This window comes from Salvia splendens, chromosome 8 (genome assembly GCF_004379255.2).
Source record: "Salvia splendens isolate huo1 chromosome 8, SspV2, whole genome shotgun sequence".
Classification (NCBI taxonomy): domain Eukaryota; kingdom Viridiplantae; phylum Streptophyta; class Magnoliopsida; order Lamiales; family Lamiaceae; genus Salvia; species Salvia splendens.
In genome coordinates this window covers 32,631,717-32,652,511 of record NC_056039.1, presented here as the reverse complement: position 1 = coordinate 32,652,511, position 20,795 = coordinate 32,631,717, and the positions used below count along the sequence as shown (strand labels likewise).

The 20,795-nt window shown below is 37.3% G+C and overlaps 3 protein-coding genes across 6 annotated transcripts; 2 read left to right on the top strand and 1 right to left on the bottom strand.

The window, feature by feature from the left end:
- Positions 1–6,439: 6,439 nt before the first annotated feature.
- LOC121743163 (zinc finger BED domain-containing protein RICESLEEPER 1-like) lies at positions 6,440–9,949 on the bottom strand. 4 transcript variants are annotated; one of them, XR_006038216.1, is made up of 5 exons: positions 9,801–9,949; positions 7,304–9,273; positions 7,172–7,225; positions 7,033–7,085; positions 6,440–6,917 (listed from the first exon to the last, which is right to left on the bottom strand). XR_006038216.1 is itself a non-coding variant. In XM_042136386.1 (4 exons), exons 2-3 carry the CDS (start codon positions 9,255–9,257, stop codon positions 7,182–7,184), a joined length of 1,998 nt encoding a protein of 665 aa, XP_041992320.1. In that variant the 5' UTR covers positions 9,258–9,273; positions 9,801–9,949; the 3' UTR covers positions 6,440–7,085; positions 7,172–7,181. The 4 variants fall into 4 exon arrangements, 2 of the variants coding, with proteins under 2 accessions (XP_041992320.1, XP_041992321.1); XR_006038215.1 differs by having other exon boundaries at positions 7,033–7,080; XM_042136386.1 differs by having other exon boundaries at positions 6,440–7,085.
- Positions 9,950–16,912: 6,963 nt separating this feature from the next.
- LOC121746107 (RING-H2 finger protein ATL29-like) lies at positions 16,913–18,039 on the top strand. The gene is made up of 2 exons (XM_042140027.1): positions 16,913–16,958; positions 17,486–18,039. The coding sequence occupies exons 1-2, from the start codon at positions 16,913–16,915 to the stop codon at positions 18,037–18,039; spliced, it is 600 nt and encodes a 199-aa protein (XP_041995961.1).
- Positions 18,040–18,599: 560 nt separating this feature from the next.
- LOC121746106 lies at positions 18,600–19,560 on the top strand. The gene is made up of 2 exons (XM_042140026.1): positions 18,600–19,389; positions 19,484–19,560. Exons 1-2 carry the CDS (start codon positions 18,600–18,602, stop codon positions 19,558–19,560), a joined length of 867 nt encoding a protein of 288 aa, XP_041995960.1.
- Positions 19,561–20,795: the final 1,235 nt, after the last annotated feature.

Genomic DNA, 20,795 nt, shown 5'->3' with positions numbered 1-20,795 from the left:
ACAGAAATAGAAGAAATATATTATGCATGCCTTTGAAGATATGGATCACATGGCTAGTTATAAGTGTTTTAAGTTAGGGAGAAAACCATATTGAGATTCATAAAAGATCTTTCACTTAGCTAGGGAAGTCGATCGAATTATGCTATTTGGTTCGGGACCAGATCTATCAGTTCCGGACTGTGTTTTCCGGTTTGAGTCAATCAAGTTGAATATTCGGGAACTCGAAAATTTTGATACTAAGTACTAACTCAATCTTTGCTTTTCGAGCTAGCCTGTCGTATATCGAGCTAGAAAGTTTGCAATTTTTAAAACATATAAACTCTCTATATAAACATTGTGGCAGTAAAAAATACTTGCATCTCCTTCTCAATTGAGAAACTTGATCTCGAGTTAGATACAAAATAAGCGTCATCTCCTTCTTAAATTTGGGGTCTTTGTTTTTTTTAACATATTACAAACATTAGAACACGATTAATTAAAAACAGTATGTGTTAACTTAGAGAAAGATCTAGTTTCTTACTATCTCAATGAAGTTCTTTAAAAGAATAACTGTCATAAATTGAATTTTGTAAATTTACAGTTTTTTTCTTTAACGTACCTAATTTTAAATGACCACATTTTATGAAAAGATTATATTTGAGCTAGTAAAAATGGGTATAATTGCTATCCAACCTCGCTCACACACACGTTTGTATCATTAGAATTATGAGTATGTTGTTACTAATTTTTAATATATTTTTGATCGAAAACAAAAAAAACTTCAAAGGGAAGAAGAGTACTAAAATATATTTAAAGCAAATCAATGAAACAAAAGACGAGGATAATATTCTTTAAGCACACTTTAGTTTACAATTGTTATTATTAGTAGTTCATAGTTAAGTTTGTGTTTTGGAATTCGACCTATTTTCACGTGCTTCGATTCCGTGCACGTTTGTTCTCAATATTAAACTCCCTCACATTAGAATATTCTTAATTTTTTTCCTGCATCTTCACTTTAAATTTCCTCTCTACAATAAAAGTATCATAGGCGGTGTGGTGGTAGTTGTCGGCTCGTCGCTAGTCAGTGGCGGATCCAGACCCCGCAAATGGCGGGGGCGGAATATATATTTAAATATTAAATATTTAATTTAATATTATTTTGAATAATAAAATAAATAATATTATATTAATATTTATATAGCACTAGCTTCGTTAATAAAATATAAACATGTTTTAGCTTGCAAATATGTAGTATTATTCATTTTAAAATATAAAATTATATAAATATATATACATTCAAAATCATCGTAAATATTATATAATAAAAGTGATATAAGTAGAGCACTAAATATTTAGATTTCAAAAATATTTAAAATGTTTATTTTGTTACATAGAGAATAATTAAGATGCATGGATCAAATTATAAGTACTTTAGGATAAAAAAAAAACTTTACATAAGATTAAAAATATATTTAACTAAATAATAAATATAACAACATAATATATGCAACTTAGTAAAAGTTTAGATTTCATGATATATTTAAAGGCATTATTTTAATAATAAGAAGAAATATGAATTGATAAAATAAAAAAGTAAAAAATGAAAAAAATATGTTCTTGTTGAGGTTCGAACCCTAGACCTCTTAGTTAAAAAACTAACAACCAAACCATTGGACTACTAAATTTTATATACTAACATTTACTAAAAACAAATACTCCCTCCGTCCCTAATAATTCGTTAACATTTGACCCGGCACGAGTTTTAAGAAATGTAATAGAAAGTGGGTTGAAAAAGTTGGTGGCATGTGAGTCCTACTATTATGTATTAGTTTTATAATAAAATGTGAGTGTGAATGAGTTAGTGGAATGTAGGGTCCACTACAAAAAATGGTAAAAGTGAAAGGTGACAAATTTTTTGGGACGGACGGAAAAGTGACAAATTTTCAGGGACGGAGGGAGTATATTTCTACACTCTACGGAGGGGGCGGATATGCTATTTTCGGCTCAATTCAAGGGAAAAGTTAGGCTCCCCGAACGGCCGGGGAGGGGCGACCGCCCCCTGGATCCGCCATTGTCGCTAGCATCGGAAGGCAAATGCAATGTGGCAATTGTCGCTGATAATAAATAGCGGACATATAATGAAAGTGAACAGATGGAGGTGCCACAGCATCAACTCCATAGACTAAATTTAATAGTGTTTCTCGTATTTTTCCCCTTTGCACGTACGCTTAGTCAGCAACAAGATGTTATGAAAATGTCAAGGGGTGTAAAATTGAAGAGTAAAGGTTGTTGGTGTTGTATTGTAATTAATTGCCCATATGTTGAATGTTTTGTGAAATATAGCAAGAAATTAAAGAAAATGATGTAGAACGGAATTTTGCCAAATTTTTACAAAATACTGATATAGTTTACAAATGCAAATGACAAATGACAAATGACAACACATTGAAAATGAAGAAAATGAGATAGTGTGTCTCCTTTCAATTCTAAATGAGTATTAACCACCCTATCATAATAGCGTTAAGTATGGGCAACGAATGGAAGGATGGGTGATATTAACATCTTATTATGGAAAGTGACTATTTTGGAACTTTCTATCCAAACTTTAATAGATAAAAATAAAAAATAAAAAATAAAAAATAATGAAAGAAGGAACTCAAGTTGATTCACAATTTCGAAGCTAAAATGATTATGAATTAGAATTCAAATTTGGGAAATATATAACAAATTTCATTCTAATTCATTTTCTCCAAACTATAACATTCTTTTGTTTCCGATCGTAATTTTAGTGTACTTTTGTTGCTTGTTTTTGTATGTTTTGTACCCGATGTTCAGAATTTTTCATTCGACTATGCGATGTTATGAGACTAATTCAATCTGATGGATGATAATGCAAGGATGTGCATTGTGTGTTTACTTTTGTTTTCTTATTTTCTTTTGTAATGGTTTTGGATAGAACGATTGATTTCAAGCAAAAGCTTAGTGATTAGTACTACTTATTAGTGAGAGATTGCCATTGCAACTCAAACTAAAGAATGTGCATAAACTTTCTCTCTCTTGATCATAATCTTAAAAAAAATCTAATTACCCTAGAACAACAAACACGTGTATGATCAGGGGCAAAATAAACTAGGTTTTGATACAAAAGTATAGGTCAACTTTTTCACAGCCAAATTCAGACCAATTACCGACAGAAAATTTTGCCATTATGTACGTAATAAACTAAAAAAATCATTATTTTTAATAATTTTATGGATTTGGATAATTATCTTTCGAATTGCTTGCTTAATAAGTAAACGGAAATCATGAAAATGTTGATCTACATTGATTGTGACTCATGCTAAGTTAATCACTTTTATTAATTGAGAATAAGTGGGCGTCTTGGGAAATATTTTCTCCAACCATGGATTCAATCGAATGGTTTTCTAATCAAAATAAATTCAAATAAAATTCATTAATTCCAAATCACAATTTACGTACAGAATTTAATGTCTTTAACTTAGAATATTGCAGCTTCAAACTTCCAAAAACTTTTTATGAACAACTGTCAAGAATTGTATCTTTTTATTCGAATTAACTTTTATGACAAAGACGTAACGACCACAAAAATAAATTCTTGTAGTGATTCATATTCAAATTAATTGAATACAACACTCATTATCATTAAAGAACTAGTCAACTAACACTAAACTGCCCATACGCAAGTAGTAATAGTAGTAGTATTGAGAATAATAACTCCACAAAAATCATATGCAACAAAAGGTTGAAAAAGTGACTTTGCCACATTGCATTTACTACTATTTAGTGTGTTTGTGTGAGAGAGAAGAGAGATGTATGGGCATTGAGATGAGTATTTATTTGAAAGGTGGAGAAAAGGAGAGCATAAGAGCATCCGCAGCGGTGGCGGTTGGCGCCACCGCCGTCCGTGCCAGCGGCAAGGCGAAGGACCGCCACCGCTGCAACCGCGCCGCTGGCACGGCGCTGCTCGATGTATCGAGCACGTCCGTGCCAGCGGACGCACACGTGGCGGTCTCCCATTCGCCAACGGCATAGCCGTTGGTTTCAAACATTTTTTTATTTTTTATTTTTTAAAAATCGGATTTTTATTAAAAAAATCGATAAAAAATAAAAAAAAAATTTCACTTCCCCAAAAAATTATATCCGTTTATAACCGTTTTTCCCCACTTTTTAATTTTTTTTTTATTTTTTTTACCCCAAAAATACACACTTTCATCTATAAATACCCCCAATTTCACTCCAAAAAATTCACACTTTCACTACACAATTCTCATCATCAATCTCTCATATCCATTTTCATCTTCCTCTCACACCCTACAACACCACTATGTCCGGTAACGACGACAACCCAAGCGGCTCTCACGGTTGGAACCCCGAATGGTTCGGTTCGCAACCGTTTCATAGTCCGGAAACGGAATATTCGGCCCCTCCTCTCACCCAAGATTCGGGCGTTCCGAGTGGCTACCGGCCATACCCAATCGACGATCAAGGTGCCTCCGATGGGCGCTACGGGTGGACACCGGAGCCTAGGCCTCGCGCCCCTTCCCAAATGCCGAATCCTCCATCTCGCGCCGGTGTCCGCACACCGTACTCACCGGCGGAGATGGAAAGATTGTTCAAGGCGTACTTGGAAATCTCCGAAGATGCGGTGGTTGGAACGAACCAATCCGGCGATCACTTTTGGTGGCGCGTCTCTAGCCGGTACAATGCACACCGGCCGCCGGGAACGATCGAGCGCAACGAGAGTATGGTGCGCAACTGCATCGGCCGAGCCAACGAAGAAATTGGCAAGTTCAACGGCTATTTCATCCAGGAGTCCCGGAATGCCGGGAGCGGCCGAAGCGAGGTCGACATCATCACCGCCTCGCTGAGCACCTACCAATCCATGAACGGTAAGTCGTTCAAATATCTTAACGTTTGGCAGGAGACGCGGACGCACCCGAAGTATAAGGGAGGCATAACATCCTCCTCTAGCGGCTCCTCCAAACGCTCACGGTCGGCATCCCTATCCGACGCCGGCGAAGAAGTGGCTAGCCAACTCGCCGAAGCTAACTTGGGTAGCCCCGATGCCCAACCAAGCGGTTCCCGACGCCGACCGCAAGGTAGGAAGAAGGCGGCGGCCGAACGACGTCGCGCCGCGACTCCATCTGCCCCTGCTCCCGAACCCGCACCCTATGTTCCACCTCCACCCCCGAACAACTCGTTGTGGGCCCTTTTGGCCCAACTCAATATGGCTGATAGGTCAACTATGACCCCCACGCAACTTCAAACGCACGAGTCCATGATATTGGGTCTCCAAAAACAATTGGGGTTGGTGCCGCCGGATGCGTAGTCTTCCTCGGGTTATATTAGCCAATAATTATGTAATTTTTAATTTTTAGGAGTTTAATTATGTAATTTTTAATTTTTAGTATTTTAATTATGTAATTTTTAATTTTTAGGATTTTAATTATGTCTTTTTATTTTATTTGTAATTTGTTATTTTTATTGTGGTTTTTTTAATGAATTTTAGTATTATGAAAATGTTTTTGTGTAATTGAATTTTATATTAATTGTGCTCGTCCTTGCGGAAGAGCACAGTTGTGGGTGTTGTGCTCTTGCCAAAGAGCAGGCATGAATAGTACCGCCCGGGCCCACAACCGTGCCGCTGGCAAGAGCACGGTTGTGGATGCTCTAAAGTAGTAATAACCCATTCTCTTTCTCAACTTTATTGGTTGTGCAACCAATATCATACTAAGGGCTAATTCTAGGATATTCTTATGGGTCTAACCTACTTAAATAACACTTCCATTCACATCTTTTGGGTCTTAACCAAGAACCAAATCACACTTTTTTTCAGGTCTCAGGTGATATAAATCATAAAACCAGGATTGGCAAAATTAGAATCTTAAAAATGGTCAAGTCAAATACTTAATACACAATCATAACTCTACAAAGAAAGCACTAACAAAAATGTCATAATAGGGAGAGACAGTTATGCTAAGCACAAAAAAGATTTTTCCCCATAGCAAAAGATGGAAAAACCACCAAATTTCAATTAATGCAAAAGAAAAAAAGTCCCCACTTTCCACCTTGCTTGAGCAACATCTATCTCCATAACCAAAGTGTATGTATTTAGAGGTTAAGAGTCCCAGTTGTGCACAATCATAGCGCTTGTATTAACATAAATAAGGATGCAATGAAAGGCATGTGGAAACGAAAGCAGACAAGAAAACAATGGAGTGGAAAGGTCACACTAATATTGCACCTTCTTTGGGTGCCCATGCCCACCTCCAATAATTCTTAAGCATCTATGCACTTACCTTTCCGTTGTCTCTGATGTCGTAGTAGGTGATCAAGCACTGTATGCATATCTCCACGAAGAAGCTGCGAGGCTTTTACAAATGTGTTTGTTAGGTTTAAACATGTTTAGCTTGAGACAGGTATCAAAACATGTATTTTCTAGTATGCAACAACTAGTGCTTATTATTGACTCAAAGGAGCACGAAGCTCGAACAATTGATTGTTGAAGAGTACAATCTGTAAGAACGAGTAAACTAGTATCCAGCCATTGCTCTAAACAAAAAGGATAAATACACATTTAGAAACTGACAAAGGAATGTACAAATAAACCTCTATGTTAAGAACAATGGGATATCTGTCAGTGAGAACTTCAGATTTTCCAGCAACATTGGGGTAAATGATTGGAAAAATGGTAAAAAGTTTGGAAACCATTGCCATCCACCTTATCTTAACAGATTGCATTCAAAGTTTGGAAACCATTGCCATCCACCTTATCTTAACAGATTGCATTCAAAGCTAAAGCATATGAACAAATATGAACTTTTGCTATATCGCCCTGCATATTGAACTCCAACAAAAATCCGGTATGTATGCAGTACCTTGCATATCAGATACATCTTCAAATGAGTTAAATATAGCTGAAACACAAAGAATCCCTCATTATATACATGAAAACCGCTATATCCTTTCTTCTCGCCACTGAAACAGGCGGCCAAAATAAATAGACAAGAAGACTAGTTTTGTATCTAACACCTGGATGAGAGGTCACTATCATCCATTGCCCGAAAACTAGTTGAAGATCTGCACTGTGCAATTTTCAAAATAACAAGAATAAAAATACTGAAAACAAATTCATTTTAATACATAGCTGGAACATGTATAAAGACCATACCAGAATTTTGCTAATTTGCATCGCTGCGCAAGGCAAAGACGGGAGGTTTGGGATCTGTTGCCACAAAATGCAGAGTATGTGAGCAGCAAGTGCATAATATTACAAATCAAAAATATGGTAGAAGGCATCTACCTTCCACTTCGTTGCGCATCCAATCTTGAGAACACATCAAAGCTTGCAGAGTATCAGACTTCTCAGCACCCCAAGAATGGTCGAGGGCTCTATCTCCAGTATCGAATAGGGATTCCAGTGCAACTTTTGATATTGGAATCCCCAATATGTTGCGGGCCATCATAGAAAGCACAGGATATCTTGGCTCATGAACTTTCCACCAGTTTAATATACTAAAATCAGCACTACGAGGGAAAAGTGGTTCCTCTAGATACTTGTCTAAGTCTGATTTTGTGTTTTGGCTAACTGAGGTTTCATGGAGATATCTGTCGAACCCACTAAGTCTGTCCTTAACAACACCACCATTACTTTCAGAAGATGAATTTTGACCGTGAGCAGCTAAAGGTGAATAGATAGCATGGCCACTGTAAAGAGCTTTCATGCAATTTGAAACAATGTCTATACATTCAGGAGCACTATCACCATAGATTTGGGGATAATAGTACTCCACCAGTTTCATCTTGAATCGTGGATCCAAGATGGCTGCAATAGCCATAATCAAGCTGCATTTCTTCCAATACTCATCAAATTTCGATTTCAACTTCAATGCCAAAGAGCTGATAAAATCATCTGACTTCTGGCACCATTCTATCAACTGTAAATGAATGTCACAAATCTCAGCAAAATAAGAATTTGCAGTGATATGTTTGCGACCAACAAAGACATTAGAGACTTCATGAAAGAACTTCAAGATGCTCGTAATACCCCTCATTCTGTCCCAATCTATGCCAGAAGGACACATAGAAAAGTCAGGGTCATGTTCTTGCAACTGAGGGAAGGCTTCTTTGTACTCTAAAGCGGCCTCAAGCATCACATACGTCGAGTTCCACTGAAATGGATTATCAGTAGACAGCCATTTCTGCCCATTGATGCCAACTAACTGTACTATCTCACCGAATTTTTCTTGTGTTGCACGAGAACCTTTAATGTACTGTATAGCTTCACGAACTTTGTTGGTTATCTCACGTGAAGTTTCCAGGACATCTTGGACCAATAACTTCACGGTACTTGCTGCACATCTTACATCAAATAATTGTCCTTCACACATGAGGAACCTGTGCTGACAGAGTTGGTCCCTGATTCTACACACAATTTTGTCGTATGTGAGACGATTATCAATAGTCAATGAGAAGCACTTTCGGTCGATATCCCAATTCCTAAGACTTGCCATGATCAATTCTGAGAGCATGTCTTCTGCTTGAGAAGGATCAACAGACAAAAAGTTCATAATTTTCTTCTTTAGTTCCCAAGAATCATCAATGTAATGTGCTATCAAGCATAGATACTCTGAGCCTCCATTAGTAGCCCATCTTTCAGCACTCAGGCTGACCTTCCCAGGTAATTTATCCAACTCCTCGTACACTCTTTGCTTCTCCCTTTTATAGATCTCTATGCAGTCAGCCTCAATTCCATTAACTGTCACGAAATCAAACAAGGGTTGCAGGTTTTGAAGAAATGTCTTGAAGCCAACATCCTCAACCATACCCAAGGGATATCCATGCATTATAATCATACGTGCAAGATCTAGCTGACTCCGCCTTTGATCAAAATTTAAGCTTCCCGGGCCCATATTTCTGACTTTCACCCCTTGCTCAAAACTTGTGCTTGCAACGGTTACCATCTCATTCTTCATCGCGGATTGATTATAACTATAGCTGGTTATGGCTAGGGTGGTTTGCTTCCTCTTCCCCCTCGTCAACAATTGACTTATATCATGGTTTGAACGTCTGCGACACCTGATCAGATGATTCCTCAAATGAGATGTCCCACTGGTACTCGACCCGCTGAGTATTCTCTTACAGTGCCGACAGATAGCCGCAAAAGTTTCACCTCTTTTAACTCTGTCGAAGTCGTTCCATACAACAGATTTCAACCTACTGGAATTGACAATCACTGCTTCCTCTGTGATCTCCATCAGTTCACAACTTGACCTACTCAACAAAGGCAATGCATGAAGTCATACATTGGGAAAAAAAAATCACTTCTTTCTTCAAAAATTGGCAGATAAAAATAAAACAAAGCAAGTTAATAATCAATCTAGTAAAGAAAAGATCCATTTTGAAAACAATCATCGCATATAGCAGATAGAAGCAAACAAATTCCAAATTCTATAACGAAAAATGAACACTTTCAAAATCTGAGAAACTATACACAATCAGCTCAAATTAAGATTTTGGAGGCAAAACATGCTGCGATGTATAGTAACATGGCCAATTGTATAACCCGAAATTAAACACGAGAACAATCCGACCCGTTTATGCTATAACGAGATGGGTCAAATCGGGGAACTAAAATAAAATAAACCCTAAAACCGACCCGTTACCAATCAATCACATTATATTCTGTCAATAAACCAAACGAAAAAACAGAATTTGGAATTCGGGTAAGAAACACAATTACACATGAAAACACCCAAATCTGCCACAAAATCAGGAATAAAAAAGGAGAGCAAACTTACAGGGAAACGGAAGGCAATAAAATCTCGAATTGGAATTATGTATAGCAGAGATGGCGTTGCATTGATGGTGGGAGAAAGCCTTTGTTCCGTACGCTGTGTGTAGTGCGTGTGAGGGAAAGAGAAGGTGGAGAGTATAATCGGAAAAATAGAGAGAGCTAATTTTAAGCGAAGGTACCTAAATGGGCTTCTTGTTGGGCCGCCTGCATCGATTAGAATCTGCACAAATGAGTACAACAAATTATTTTAAAATGAGTACAATAATCAATAGTACAAAACAGAACAATAAAAAAAATGCACACTACCTTATATTTTAAAAAGAAAACTTGGATACGAAATATTCAAATTCAATAAGAATAAAACTGAAATAAAAAATAAACTACTAATAGTTGTACTACTACGGAAAACGATTAAAAAAAAGAGAAAAAAAAAACAAAGTGTAATTTCAGTTGGATGGAGTAAAAAAACAAGTGGAATACCAAAACATGAGAAAGTAATCCAGATAAAAATAGAATAAAATGTAAAGAATTGTTATATAATGAAGTTTAGTTTTTATAAATAAGTTGCCGAAACTTTTCCCGCTCTCATCTCATCTCATCGCATCACTTTCATCTCATCCCATCACTCTCACTCTCATTCCATCAAGAATTCTTAGCATGGAGCACTTGGATCGGGCATTCGGAAATTTCAATTCTGCTTTCGGTGATAACGCATTTCGGAGGCTTGCCATTGCACAATCTAATTTCTTGAGCACCTTGGAAGAATTGGCATCTAAGTTGTCTTATCTACATATTTATGATGATATTGATATTTTATCAGTCAAATTCGCGGAGTTAAGTTACGAGACTGAGTCGGCACAATCGACGTCAGATTCAAGGTTTTTTCCGGCGGGACATCAAGTTTCGTACAGCAGTTGTGAGGAGGCGTTGCAGTCTACATCGGATTCAGACTCCGATTCCGACTGGGAAGAGTATATCGAGGGCAACATTCTTGCCGGGGCAGTTGCTCGTGGGGACAGAGGCTCAAGAAATGGAAGTAGACCCGGTTACTCAGATAGGGCGGTGGCTGTTGTCGACGCCCAATTTATGGGGTGGCGGCTGGCGTCACCGTCTCAGATACGCTGTCGTTTAACTTGTCCGTTTACTTTTGCACTTATTGCTGCACTCTACAAACCAAGCCTTCCAAATCAAATTGTACCCAATCACACTTAGATCCCATTAACTAACACTTAGAATATATAGCTACCTCAATTTACATACTCATGCATTGGAGTATTGATTTCATATAAGTATAATTTCTTGATACATGACTTCTAATTTTAAAATGACTACAAATAATCAACTTGTGAATGGCATGATTAATATGGGGATATTACATATATTCAATTATTTATAGTAGAAATAAAATTTATAGCGTGTGAACATTACATGAGTATGAGCACGACACTTTCCATTTTGAACCACTCTCATATTCCCCATTTTCAGAACTCTCATTTTCCCCATTTTCAGCATCTCTCATTTTCCCTATTTCAGCACTCTTAGTGTATAAGTATAACCATTAATTTCTGGATTGCTAGATGACATTACAATCCTAAAATGTACTATAAAGCTAATGTGAAAGCATTAAAAAAATTTCAAAGTCTTTATATATATGATTAATTACCAATCTATAATATAGTAGTAACGGGAGTGATCAATTGATAACTCATCATTTAATTGCTAACTACAACTAATTTAAGATCACATTATTTTAGAAAACTTGTGGTCTACAATTTGCCACGTGTAATTTTTATTTTTATTAATTAAATCGAAAAAAATAAAAAAAAAACTATCAAATTAGGTTTTGGGATGAAAATGTCAATATAGTGTTTCGAACATATCAACACAATGCTTTGAGAATGTCAACCATGCTTTGAGAATGTTAACACATTGCTTATATTGACATATTTTATATATTATATTGACATTTGTGTTGTACGAAAAAATTCGATTTTTTTTTAAATTTTGACGTCGGAACATATGCGAGTGAGATCTCGTTAGAATCCTTATGAAATTATCTTTAATTTGATGTATGTTGTGCGAAAAAATAATTTAAATCGAGAAAGTTATATGCATTTTAAAGTTATGAGATATTTTTCAAAAGTTAATTACAAATAAATTGACCTTAATACCTTTATTAACGTTTTTTATTGATCGTATTGACATTTCGGGATTGATGATCTAGGCTCTTAATTTAAATATCTAATGGCTATTATTTAGTAGTAGTTAACCATTAAGTATTGAGTTAGCAATATAACACTTCCCATAGTAGTAATTAGTAAGTGTTTTATTTCTTCATTTTTAGTTTGTAAAGTTAACTGCTTGCATTTCCTTAGGCGTAATGCGTATATACATAACATAGACATGAATTCTTATGCTGACACATTAATTCCCTATGCTCACTTTTTTGCTTTTAGCTAATTTATCACACATCGCAAACATACGGAGACATAAATTTCAATGTCAACAACTAATTATGATTTAGATTATTATATTTATAGATTTAAATTAGTAGGATTTAATTTTCATTATTAATTAAATATTTTTTCTATGACACTCACTTAAATGTCTTTTTTTATTTCAATAACCTTAAAATAAGCAAACGATGTATCATAATGTCACATTCTGCGATATGAATCCCGAAAAACTAATGTATTTGAATTAATTTTAAGGGAAATGTTATCAATCCTGAGGTTAAATCCAAAGGAATTTATTGATTGCGTACTTAGCATCAACTGCGTATCCGGTAAGGAACAATGTACCCCAAAATTTTATAACTAGTATATTGAAATCTTAAATAAATATATGTAATCAAAATGATACAACGGTTGGAGGGTTGGAGGCTCCAGTATTATGGCTGAATGCATGGATTTGATTCCAATAGCCCACATTTTTGCATGCCAGTTGTTTTATTAGTCATCTTTCGTTCTTACTCTCTTACAGTCTTACATGACTCTATGTTTTAATTATTACTCTTTGACTTTATGTTTTAGTTATTACTCTTTGTTTAATACTATTTAGATTTAAATCAACTTTCTTTCAATTTTCATATTTTAATCACTTGATTTTTTGTTTTCTGCACACTTCTATTATAGTACTTCCTCCGTCCCGGGCTACTCGCTCATTTCCTTTTCGACTCGGAGATTAAGGAATGAGTGTATTGGAAAGTCAAAAATGACGGCTGTAGGTGAAATTTTTTACTAAAAATGGAAAGAGTGCAAGTAACTTGGGACGCCCAAAAAGGAAATAAGTGCGAGTAGTGCGGGACGGAGGGAGTACAATTTTTCTTTCTTACACTCATTTGTAGCTCTCTTATAGCTTTGTTTTCTTTAATTTTTACTTTTTGTTGAAGAATATATATTTTAAAACCAAACTTTTCCTCAATGCTCGTTTATGATCATACATAAAATACGAAAAATATATTTGACGTAAAATATGAGAAATAAATTATATAGAAAATAGTAAGGATGCATTATGTCCTTTTTTTAAGTAATTGAAGTTTTTGCCTAAAATAAGTCAAAATATGATTTTTAATTAAAAATACATTCTGCAAAATTTAAAATAAAATTTTCATTAATCCATTTTTTATATATGATGAACTTTCTTAAGCAAAAAATTAAAAATAAAGATTTTGTTCAAAATCAAAATAAAGAGAAGAAAATAGATCGTTCGGATTTTGAAGTTCTATATTGTGGTGATAATTTACGCACCCCCAAAACAAAAAATCCTGGATTCGGAGCCGGTTGAAGCTCTCTCCCTCACTCCTTTCCCCTAGCATCCGACCGATTCGGCCCTTCCCATCGGTAATATACTTTTCAGTCCCTTAGCTTCCTCCGATTTTGTTGTATCGCATGCAACAACATTAATATCGCGGTCTATGCACCGGGCAGGGGAGTATCTAAAAGTTTGCATAGCAGATGAATAATTCCACGTTGACGAATTTAGATGAATTTAGAGGTCTCTCACCAAATTGTTTTTATTCATCGTTCTTGAGTAATTTAGTCGGTAACTTGAATTCCATTCAATTCTGTGATAGATCATTGTTGAAGTTCAATTGTGTATATATATATATAGGAGTGCTTTATAATTTTGTTATTTCATATATCGTTTTTTTTTTTGCAAGGGTTCGGCTAAATTGGGAGTTACCGACCTATAATTACTCTCTACCTCTTCTTTTAATTACTTTTTCGACTGATAGACAAGGGAATTAAGGGGGGTGTGCTTAATTAGTTGGTTTCTTGAATCACAGGTGTGTGCGAACTCACAACTTGATTTCCTACTTAATTAATTTAATTAATTGTCAGAGTATCATTATTCACTAATTCACTCTTAAAGACCGAACTAGAGATCAAATTTGGGCCATTCATTTTTCTTAATCTTGTGGTTATGATTCATTTACAATTAATTTAATATTTTATTAGATAAAATCGTTTTTTAATTTTTTAAAAAAAAATTATTTTTTATTTTTATTTTTTTATTCAATAAAAACTTGCTAGAGTAAATAATGAACTATATTTACTAAATAATGAACTAAATGAATATTTGGTGAATATAATTCATTACTTACTCCAACAAGTTTTTATTGAATAAAAATTTTTTATTTTTTTTTAAAAAATACTTCATATCATATGTTCATTTAGTTCATTATTTATTTAATATAGTTCATTATTTAGTGAATATAGTTCATTACTTACTCCAGCGAGTTTTTATTGAGTAAAAAAAATTAAAATTAAAAAAAAAACTAAAAAATTTTAAAAAAATGTTTTTATTGAATAAAATATTAAATTAATTGTAAATTAATCCTAACCACAAGATTAAGAAAAATGGATGGCCCAAATTTAGTCTCTAGTTCGATCTTTAAGAAGGGTTCGACATTGATCACAACTCTCAATTCACATATTCAATTGTTATCCATGAAATAGATACCGATGCTTCAATTGTTGAATAATGACTATGGCTATATTGATTAATTTAGTGGTCACAATTCAATTAATTGACAAAATATGATTAAATTGACGATTGTTTATAGTTAGCTTAGCCAATCAATTGCAACTCTATTAAGTTGCTAAATACTACTCCATCCGTATTTTGAATTAATGTTTATGAGTATTTTTGGATATCGATAATTAATTTGTAACGCATGAAAGAGACATTATAAAAAATTGTTTTCCCCCGTATTCACTTTTATTTACTTACTTCTTAGGTCATCCGCAATGGCGCCTAGCGCACCGCCTAACTTAGCGCCGGCGCTAGGCGGTCAATTGCAACCGCCTAGCCAATTTCGGAATAAAAAACCGCCTAGCGCTAGGCGATTTCGGGGCGCTGGGCGATTCGCTCGGCGCTATTGCAGCGTCCGGATCGCCTAGCGCATCGCCTAGCCGATTTTTTTAATTTTTTTTATTTTCGAAACACTATATATGCGCGTTTTGCACGTCATTTTCATTCGTCCCACTTGTTTTAACGAGTACTCTCTCTATCTTAATTTTTGTACAAGATCAACACCGAGAAATGAGTAACGCCGGTGGTAGTAGTGGTGGTAGTGGTGGGGATGCTGAGGAGTACGATCGTATAATGAACGAAGCGCTAGAGGCCTATACGAATCGTGAGATTGATCGATGGATGCAGAGGGCCTTGCAGCCGGCGGTACCTCGACCTCGCCCAGTTGTCCACCGCCGAGAAGTGATTGATCGTGATCACGTAGCTGCACATCAGCGCCTATACGAAGACTACTTCGCATAGGAGTCGCGGTTCAACGCCAACCATTTCAGGCGCCGTTTTAGGATGAGCAGGGCCCTGTTTATGCGTATTGTTAATGTTTTGGAGCATCGATATCTGTATTTCCGCTTCAAGCACGATGCGGCTGGCAGACCCGGCCACACACCTATTCAAAAGTGCACTGCGGCAATGCGGCAGTTGGCCTACGGAGGCGCGGCAGACATGTGGGACCAGTACCTCCACATCGGTGAGACGACTGCCCTTGAATGTATGAAGTATTTTTGTCTAGGCGCGATTGAAATATTCAGTGATCAGTACCTTCGAAGCCCTACCCCCGAAGACTGCCAGGATCTTTTGCGGATGCACTGGGAATAGCATGGGTTCCCGGGGATGTTAGGCAGCATAGATTGTATGCATTGGGAGTGGAAGAACTGTCCCGCTTCCTGGAAGTGGTTCTACACGACCAGCTACAGGGGAAAGAATCCTACGATGATCCTCGAGGTCGTAGCTGATTACCGGCTGTGGATTTGGCATGCGTATTTTGGGATAGCCGGTTCGAACAACGATCTCAACGTCCTCAACTCGTCGCCACTTTTCAACGAGCAGTGCCAGGGTGTCGGTCCGGCCATCAGTTTTGTCGCCAACGGCAAACGGCATGATATGGGCTACTACTTGGCGGATGGGATATACCCTAGGTGGCCCATCTTTGTGAAGACGGTCCGATGCGCATCAGATGAGAGGAAGGCCTACTTTGCGGCACAGCATGAGTCGGCGCGCAAGGACGTGGAGCGCGCATTTGGTGTGCTCCAGTCTCGATGGGCGGCAGTTAGGGGTCCAACGCCTTTGTGGCATGTCGACTGCATTGCTGATATAATGTACGATGTATTATCATGCACAACATGATTGTCAAAGATGAAGGTGTACAACTGACTGATTGGGCCAACGACGATAATGAAGCCGGTCCAAGCCACGGCGTAGCCACCCCCAACGTACGGAGTGGGGTACCTCACGATGAAGCCGGCTCCAAGCACATGCCGACATGCGCCAAACGGAGGCTCATATTCGACTCCAAAAGGATTTAATTGAAGAGTTATGGGCGCGGAGGACTGCACGGCGTTAGTTTTTTTTAAATTATGTAATTTTTTTTAATTTATGTACTTTTTAAATTTTAATAATATTATTGAATTTTCTCGTATCTGTGTCGTAAATTTAATTCCGTATTTTGTGTGATTGTTAATTATTTGTTTTATATAATTTTGAGTGATGTGGCTAGGCTATGGTTGGGCTATTTGCTTGTTTTGATGATGTGGCAGGAGGATTTTTAGTGTTGATGATGTGGCAGGAGGAGTTTGTGGTTAGGCTATGGCTGGACTATTGTTTGGGATATTCCTATTGTGGATGGCCTTAGGTAAGTCTCACACATATATGTTAAATTTGGGTGCAAATTGGAGACGCAATTATCCAATTTAATTTCACAGCCCATTGGGCTTTTATTGTACACTGGAATGGCATTGTATAATTAATATGTCTATCTTGGGCCTGGTTAGTACAAAATCTAAAAAATTTGATTCCCTTAGAAGTACAATCCAAACTGTTATATAGATAGATATAGATAGACTACAAAATATGATTAAATTGACGATTTTTTTTATAGTTAGCGTAGCCAATCAATTGTATACTCCTATACCTAATAGATATAGATATAGATATAGATATAGATATAGTTATAACAATTCGGTCTCTTCCTTCATCTATATATTAAAGCACCCTCCCTACCTATATCTTTCCAGGAAAAAATTTCAGCGCAAAAAAAATGCGAACGCAAAGAATATATGAACGTTCGGTAGAATTCCTATTGAAGAAAGAAAGCTCGATTAAGTCCGACTGAATTCCCTCATCTCAGTCTCAAAATAAACATTTACTTCCACACCAAAGTGTCCACCTATCTTATAAACCAAGATTCTGGAACCGCCCTACGCCATCTTCCCTTCCTATCCTCCAAGGCCACCAGCTCTGCCGGCACCGCCCACCTAATCGTCCGACACAACTTGTCGTATGATGCCATACAAGACGAGGTCAGAACAATCATCCGTGATCATCTCCAAGGCGACAAGCTCAACCAGGCCGACGAGCACATAAGTAGCCACTCGATCAAGCACGTGTGGGACAAGGTGACCCAGTCTATCGAGACCCTACCCAAGTACGCCGAACTTAATGTGGATTTGAAGATACGTATCACATACTCCTACGTGCATATGATGGGGAGTAGACAATATCATGGCTGGAGTCTCTGCGTTAAGGGGGCGAGAGAGAGGGCTTGTTCTTGCTGCATATGCTTAGAGGAGATCACGACCGATGGTGTGGCGTTGCAGATGCAGTGTAAGCATTTGTTTCACGCCAACTGCATCGTGCTTTGGCTGCGGAACACTCTATGTTGCCCCCTTTGCCGCTACCAGATGACAACCACACCAACGATTGATTGGAAATAGTACTATTTTTTCATGTTTTTACATTTTTTAAGTGAATTACCACTAAATAAACCTTCAAGCATACAGACAGACTTCGATCGGATGATGCAATTTGATCATTTTTATTTTAGTTTTCGTATATGTTGATAGCCAATTTTTTTATAAACAAATACTGTAATATCCCAACCTTAGAAGAATTAGGAATTAGAGATTAGAATTTATAGTTTAGTTAGTGGTTTTATTTGCATATGTTTTTGTTAGAAATAGAAGAGATAAATATAGGATTTTTTTGGAAATTTAGGAAAAAGAATGAAATAAAGAAAAAGAAGAAAGAAAAAGAATATGAAGTTGATGAGTAAGTTAGTAGGAAAAAAACAGGTTTTGTTTATCTATCGTACCGAAAGGTAACGTCACTTATTCGGTTAAAACTAACCGAGTAAGGGGTGTTACATGTTTGGTATCAGAGCCCAGATTTAAGTGATTCTCGGGCTTTAGTTGAGTCTTTAATATGTATAGAAGCATGCCACATAGGTTTGAAATGTCTGTGACTTGACACCGCTGCCATTTTAATCAGGATCGAGATGTCAGGTGAAGAAGCCTCTAGTCCTTTTTATGTTTCTTCTGATTCTGAGTCTGAGGGGGTTCCTTTAGCCGATGTTGCTGCTCCTATGGTGGGGCAGGATGATATATTACACACTATGGCAACTGCAATGCAACAGATTGCTAGGAATGTGCCACCAAGTCAATCTTCCATCCTTAAACAGATGAATGAATATCATGCTGAAGAATTCAGAGGTAAACTAGATGATAATCCAACCAAGGCTGAGTACTGGTTGGAACAGTTAGAGCGAATATTCGGCTGCATGACTTGTACATCAGATGAAAAGTTACAGGGTGCAACTGCACTTTTGAAAGAGGAGGCTCACAGGTGGTGGGTCAGTGTGGCTCGTGCTACTCTTCCAGACATGTTGACGTGGGATTTCTTTCTTAATAAATTTCGTGAATGCTATGTTGGAGAGCAGTACATAGAGGACCGACGACAAGAATTTCTACAGTTAGTTCAAGGTAGAAGGACTGTTCAACAGTACGAGATTGAGTTCCGACGTCTTTCGAGATATGCACCAGAGGTAAATTATTCAGATGTGGATATGTGTCGGAAGTTCAGGAGGGGTTTGAGGAGTATTATCCAGGCTGGGCTAGTTGGATTGGAGACATCAGATTTGACAAAGTTATCACACGCTGCCCGGACTCTTGAACAACTTAAAGTTACTGAGAAAGTTGAAGAGGGCTCTATGAATCAAGAGAAACGGCCAGCAGAATCATCTCACTCGCCTTCTCGATTCTCGGGGAAAAGATTCAGAGACTTTAGAGGTAACAGGAGTTCAGTGCCTAGTCGATTCCAAGGCCAAAGACCAAGCCAAATTTCAGAGTTTAGGCCAAGGCAACATGCAACTTCAATGGCTAGTACTGGAGGATCAGACAGAGTACCGATGTGCCAACATTGTGGAAGACCTCACCATGGTGAATGCCGAAAACTGCTAGGGACGTGCTTCTTATGTGGATCTAAGGATCATTACTACAGAGAGTGTCCGAAGGGACAAGTATCTTCTGAGACTAGATCGGCGCCAGGGGTGCAACAAGGTCGTGGAACCGGAAGGGGGTTTGGAGCAGCACGAGGACTGAGGGCAGCATCCGAGCCCATACAGAGGCCAGCACCGAGAGCTCCTTCACGTGCTTATGCTATGCGGACTCGCGAGGATTCTGATGCTCCTGATGTTATACTTGGTACTTTTACATTATTTGATATGTCTGTTATTGCTTTGATTGATCCCGGTTCTACTCATTCATATATTTGTGATAAGCTCATAGAAGAACATAGTTTACCCTTAGAAAAGACTAAATATGATATCTTAGTGTCAAATCCCCTGGGTATGAGTGTGGTAGTGAATCGAGTTTATAGAAATTGTCCTCTAAGTGTTCAAGGATGCCTCTTTTTAGCCAACCTGATGGAGTTACCGTTTCGTGAATTTGACATTATTTTGGGAATGGATTGGTTGTATATTCACCGTGCTCTAGTTGATTGCGGTAAGAAGAGAATAATATTATACACACTAGATGGCCATGAGGTGATAGTGGTTGGTGAGAGATCAGACTACCTTGATAATGTGATTTCTGCTACTACGGCTCGTAAGCTGGTGAGAAAGGGTTGTGAGGCATATTTAGCCTATATTCTAGATACACGAGCAGAGGATCCGAAGTTAACTGATATACCTATAGTGTCAGAATATCCTGATGTGTTTCCTGAAGAGTTACCAAGTTTGCCACCAGAACGCGAGGTTGAATTTGCTATTGAGGTTATACCAGGCACCACACCGATATCAATGGCTCCTTATAGAATGGCTTCAACAGAATTGAAAGAGTTGAAAGCTCAGCTTCAAGAATTACTTGATCGAGGGTTTATACGGCCGAGTGTATCACCTTGGGGAGCGCCAGTGTTGTTTGTGAAAAAGAAAGATGGATCATTCAGATTATGTATTGATTATCGACAGTTGAATAAGGTAACTGTTAAAAACAAATATCCTTTGCCTAGAATTGATGATTTATTTGATCAACTAAAGGGAGCAAGCATATTTTCGAAGATTGATCTACGATCAGGTTATTACCAGTTGAAGGTGAAAGATGATGATGTGTTTAAAACGGCTTTCAGAACTCGTTATGGCCATTATGAATTCAAAGTTATGCCTTTTGGGTTAACGAATGCCCCAGCTGCTTTTATG

What these genes read in the sequence shown, in the direction of transcription:
- LOC121743163 (XM_042136386.1), bottom strand. Translation starts at nt 9,257, where the DNA reads ATGGAGATCACAGAGGAAGCAGTGATTGTCAATTCCAGTAGGTTGAAA. An exon ending in GATGCGCAACGAAGTGGAAG is followed by an intron (nt 7,226 to 7,303) that starts GTAGATGCCTTC and finishes TTGTGGCAACAG; the next exon opens with ATCCCAAACCTCCCGTCTTT.
- LOC121746107 (XM_042140027.1), top strand. Translation starts at nt 16,913, where the DNA reads ATGGCTGGACTATTGTTTGGGATATTCCTATTGTGGATGGCCTTAG. An exon ending in CCTATTGTGGATGGCCTTAG is followed by an intron (nt 16,959 to 17,485) that starts GTAAGTCTCACA and finishes TCCACACCAAAG; the next exon opens with TGTCCACCTATCTTATAAAC.
- LOC121746106 (XM_042140026.1), top strand. Translation starts at nt 18,600, where the DNA reads ATGTCAGGTGAAGAAGCCTCTAGTCCTTTTTATGTTTCTTCTGATTCT. An exon ending in AAGATTCAGAGACTTTAGAG is followed by an intron (nt 19,390 to 19,483) that starts GTAACAGGAGTT and finishes TTCAATGGCTAG; the next exon opens with TACTGGAGGATCAGACAGAG.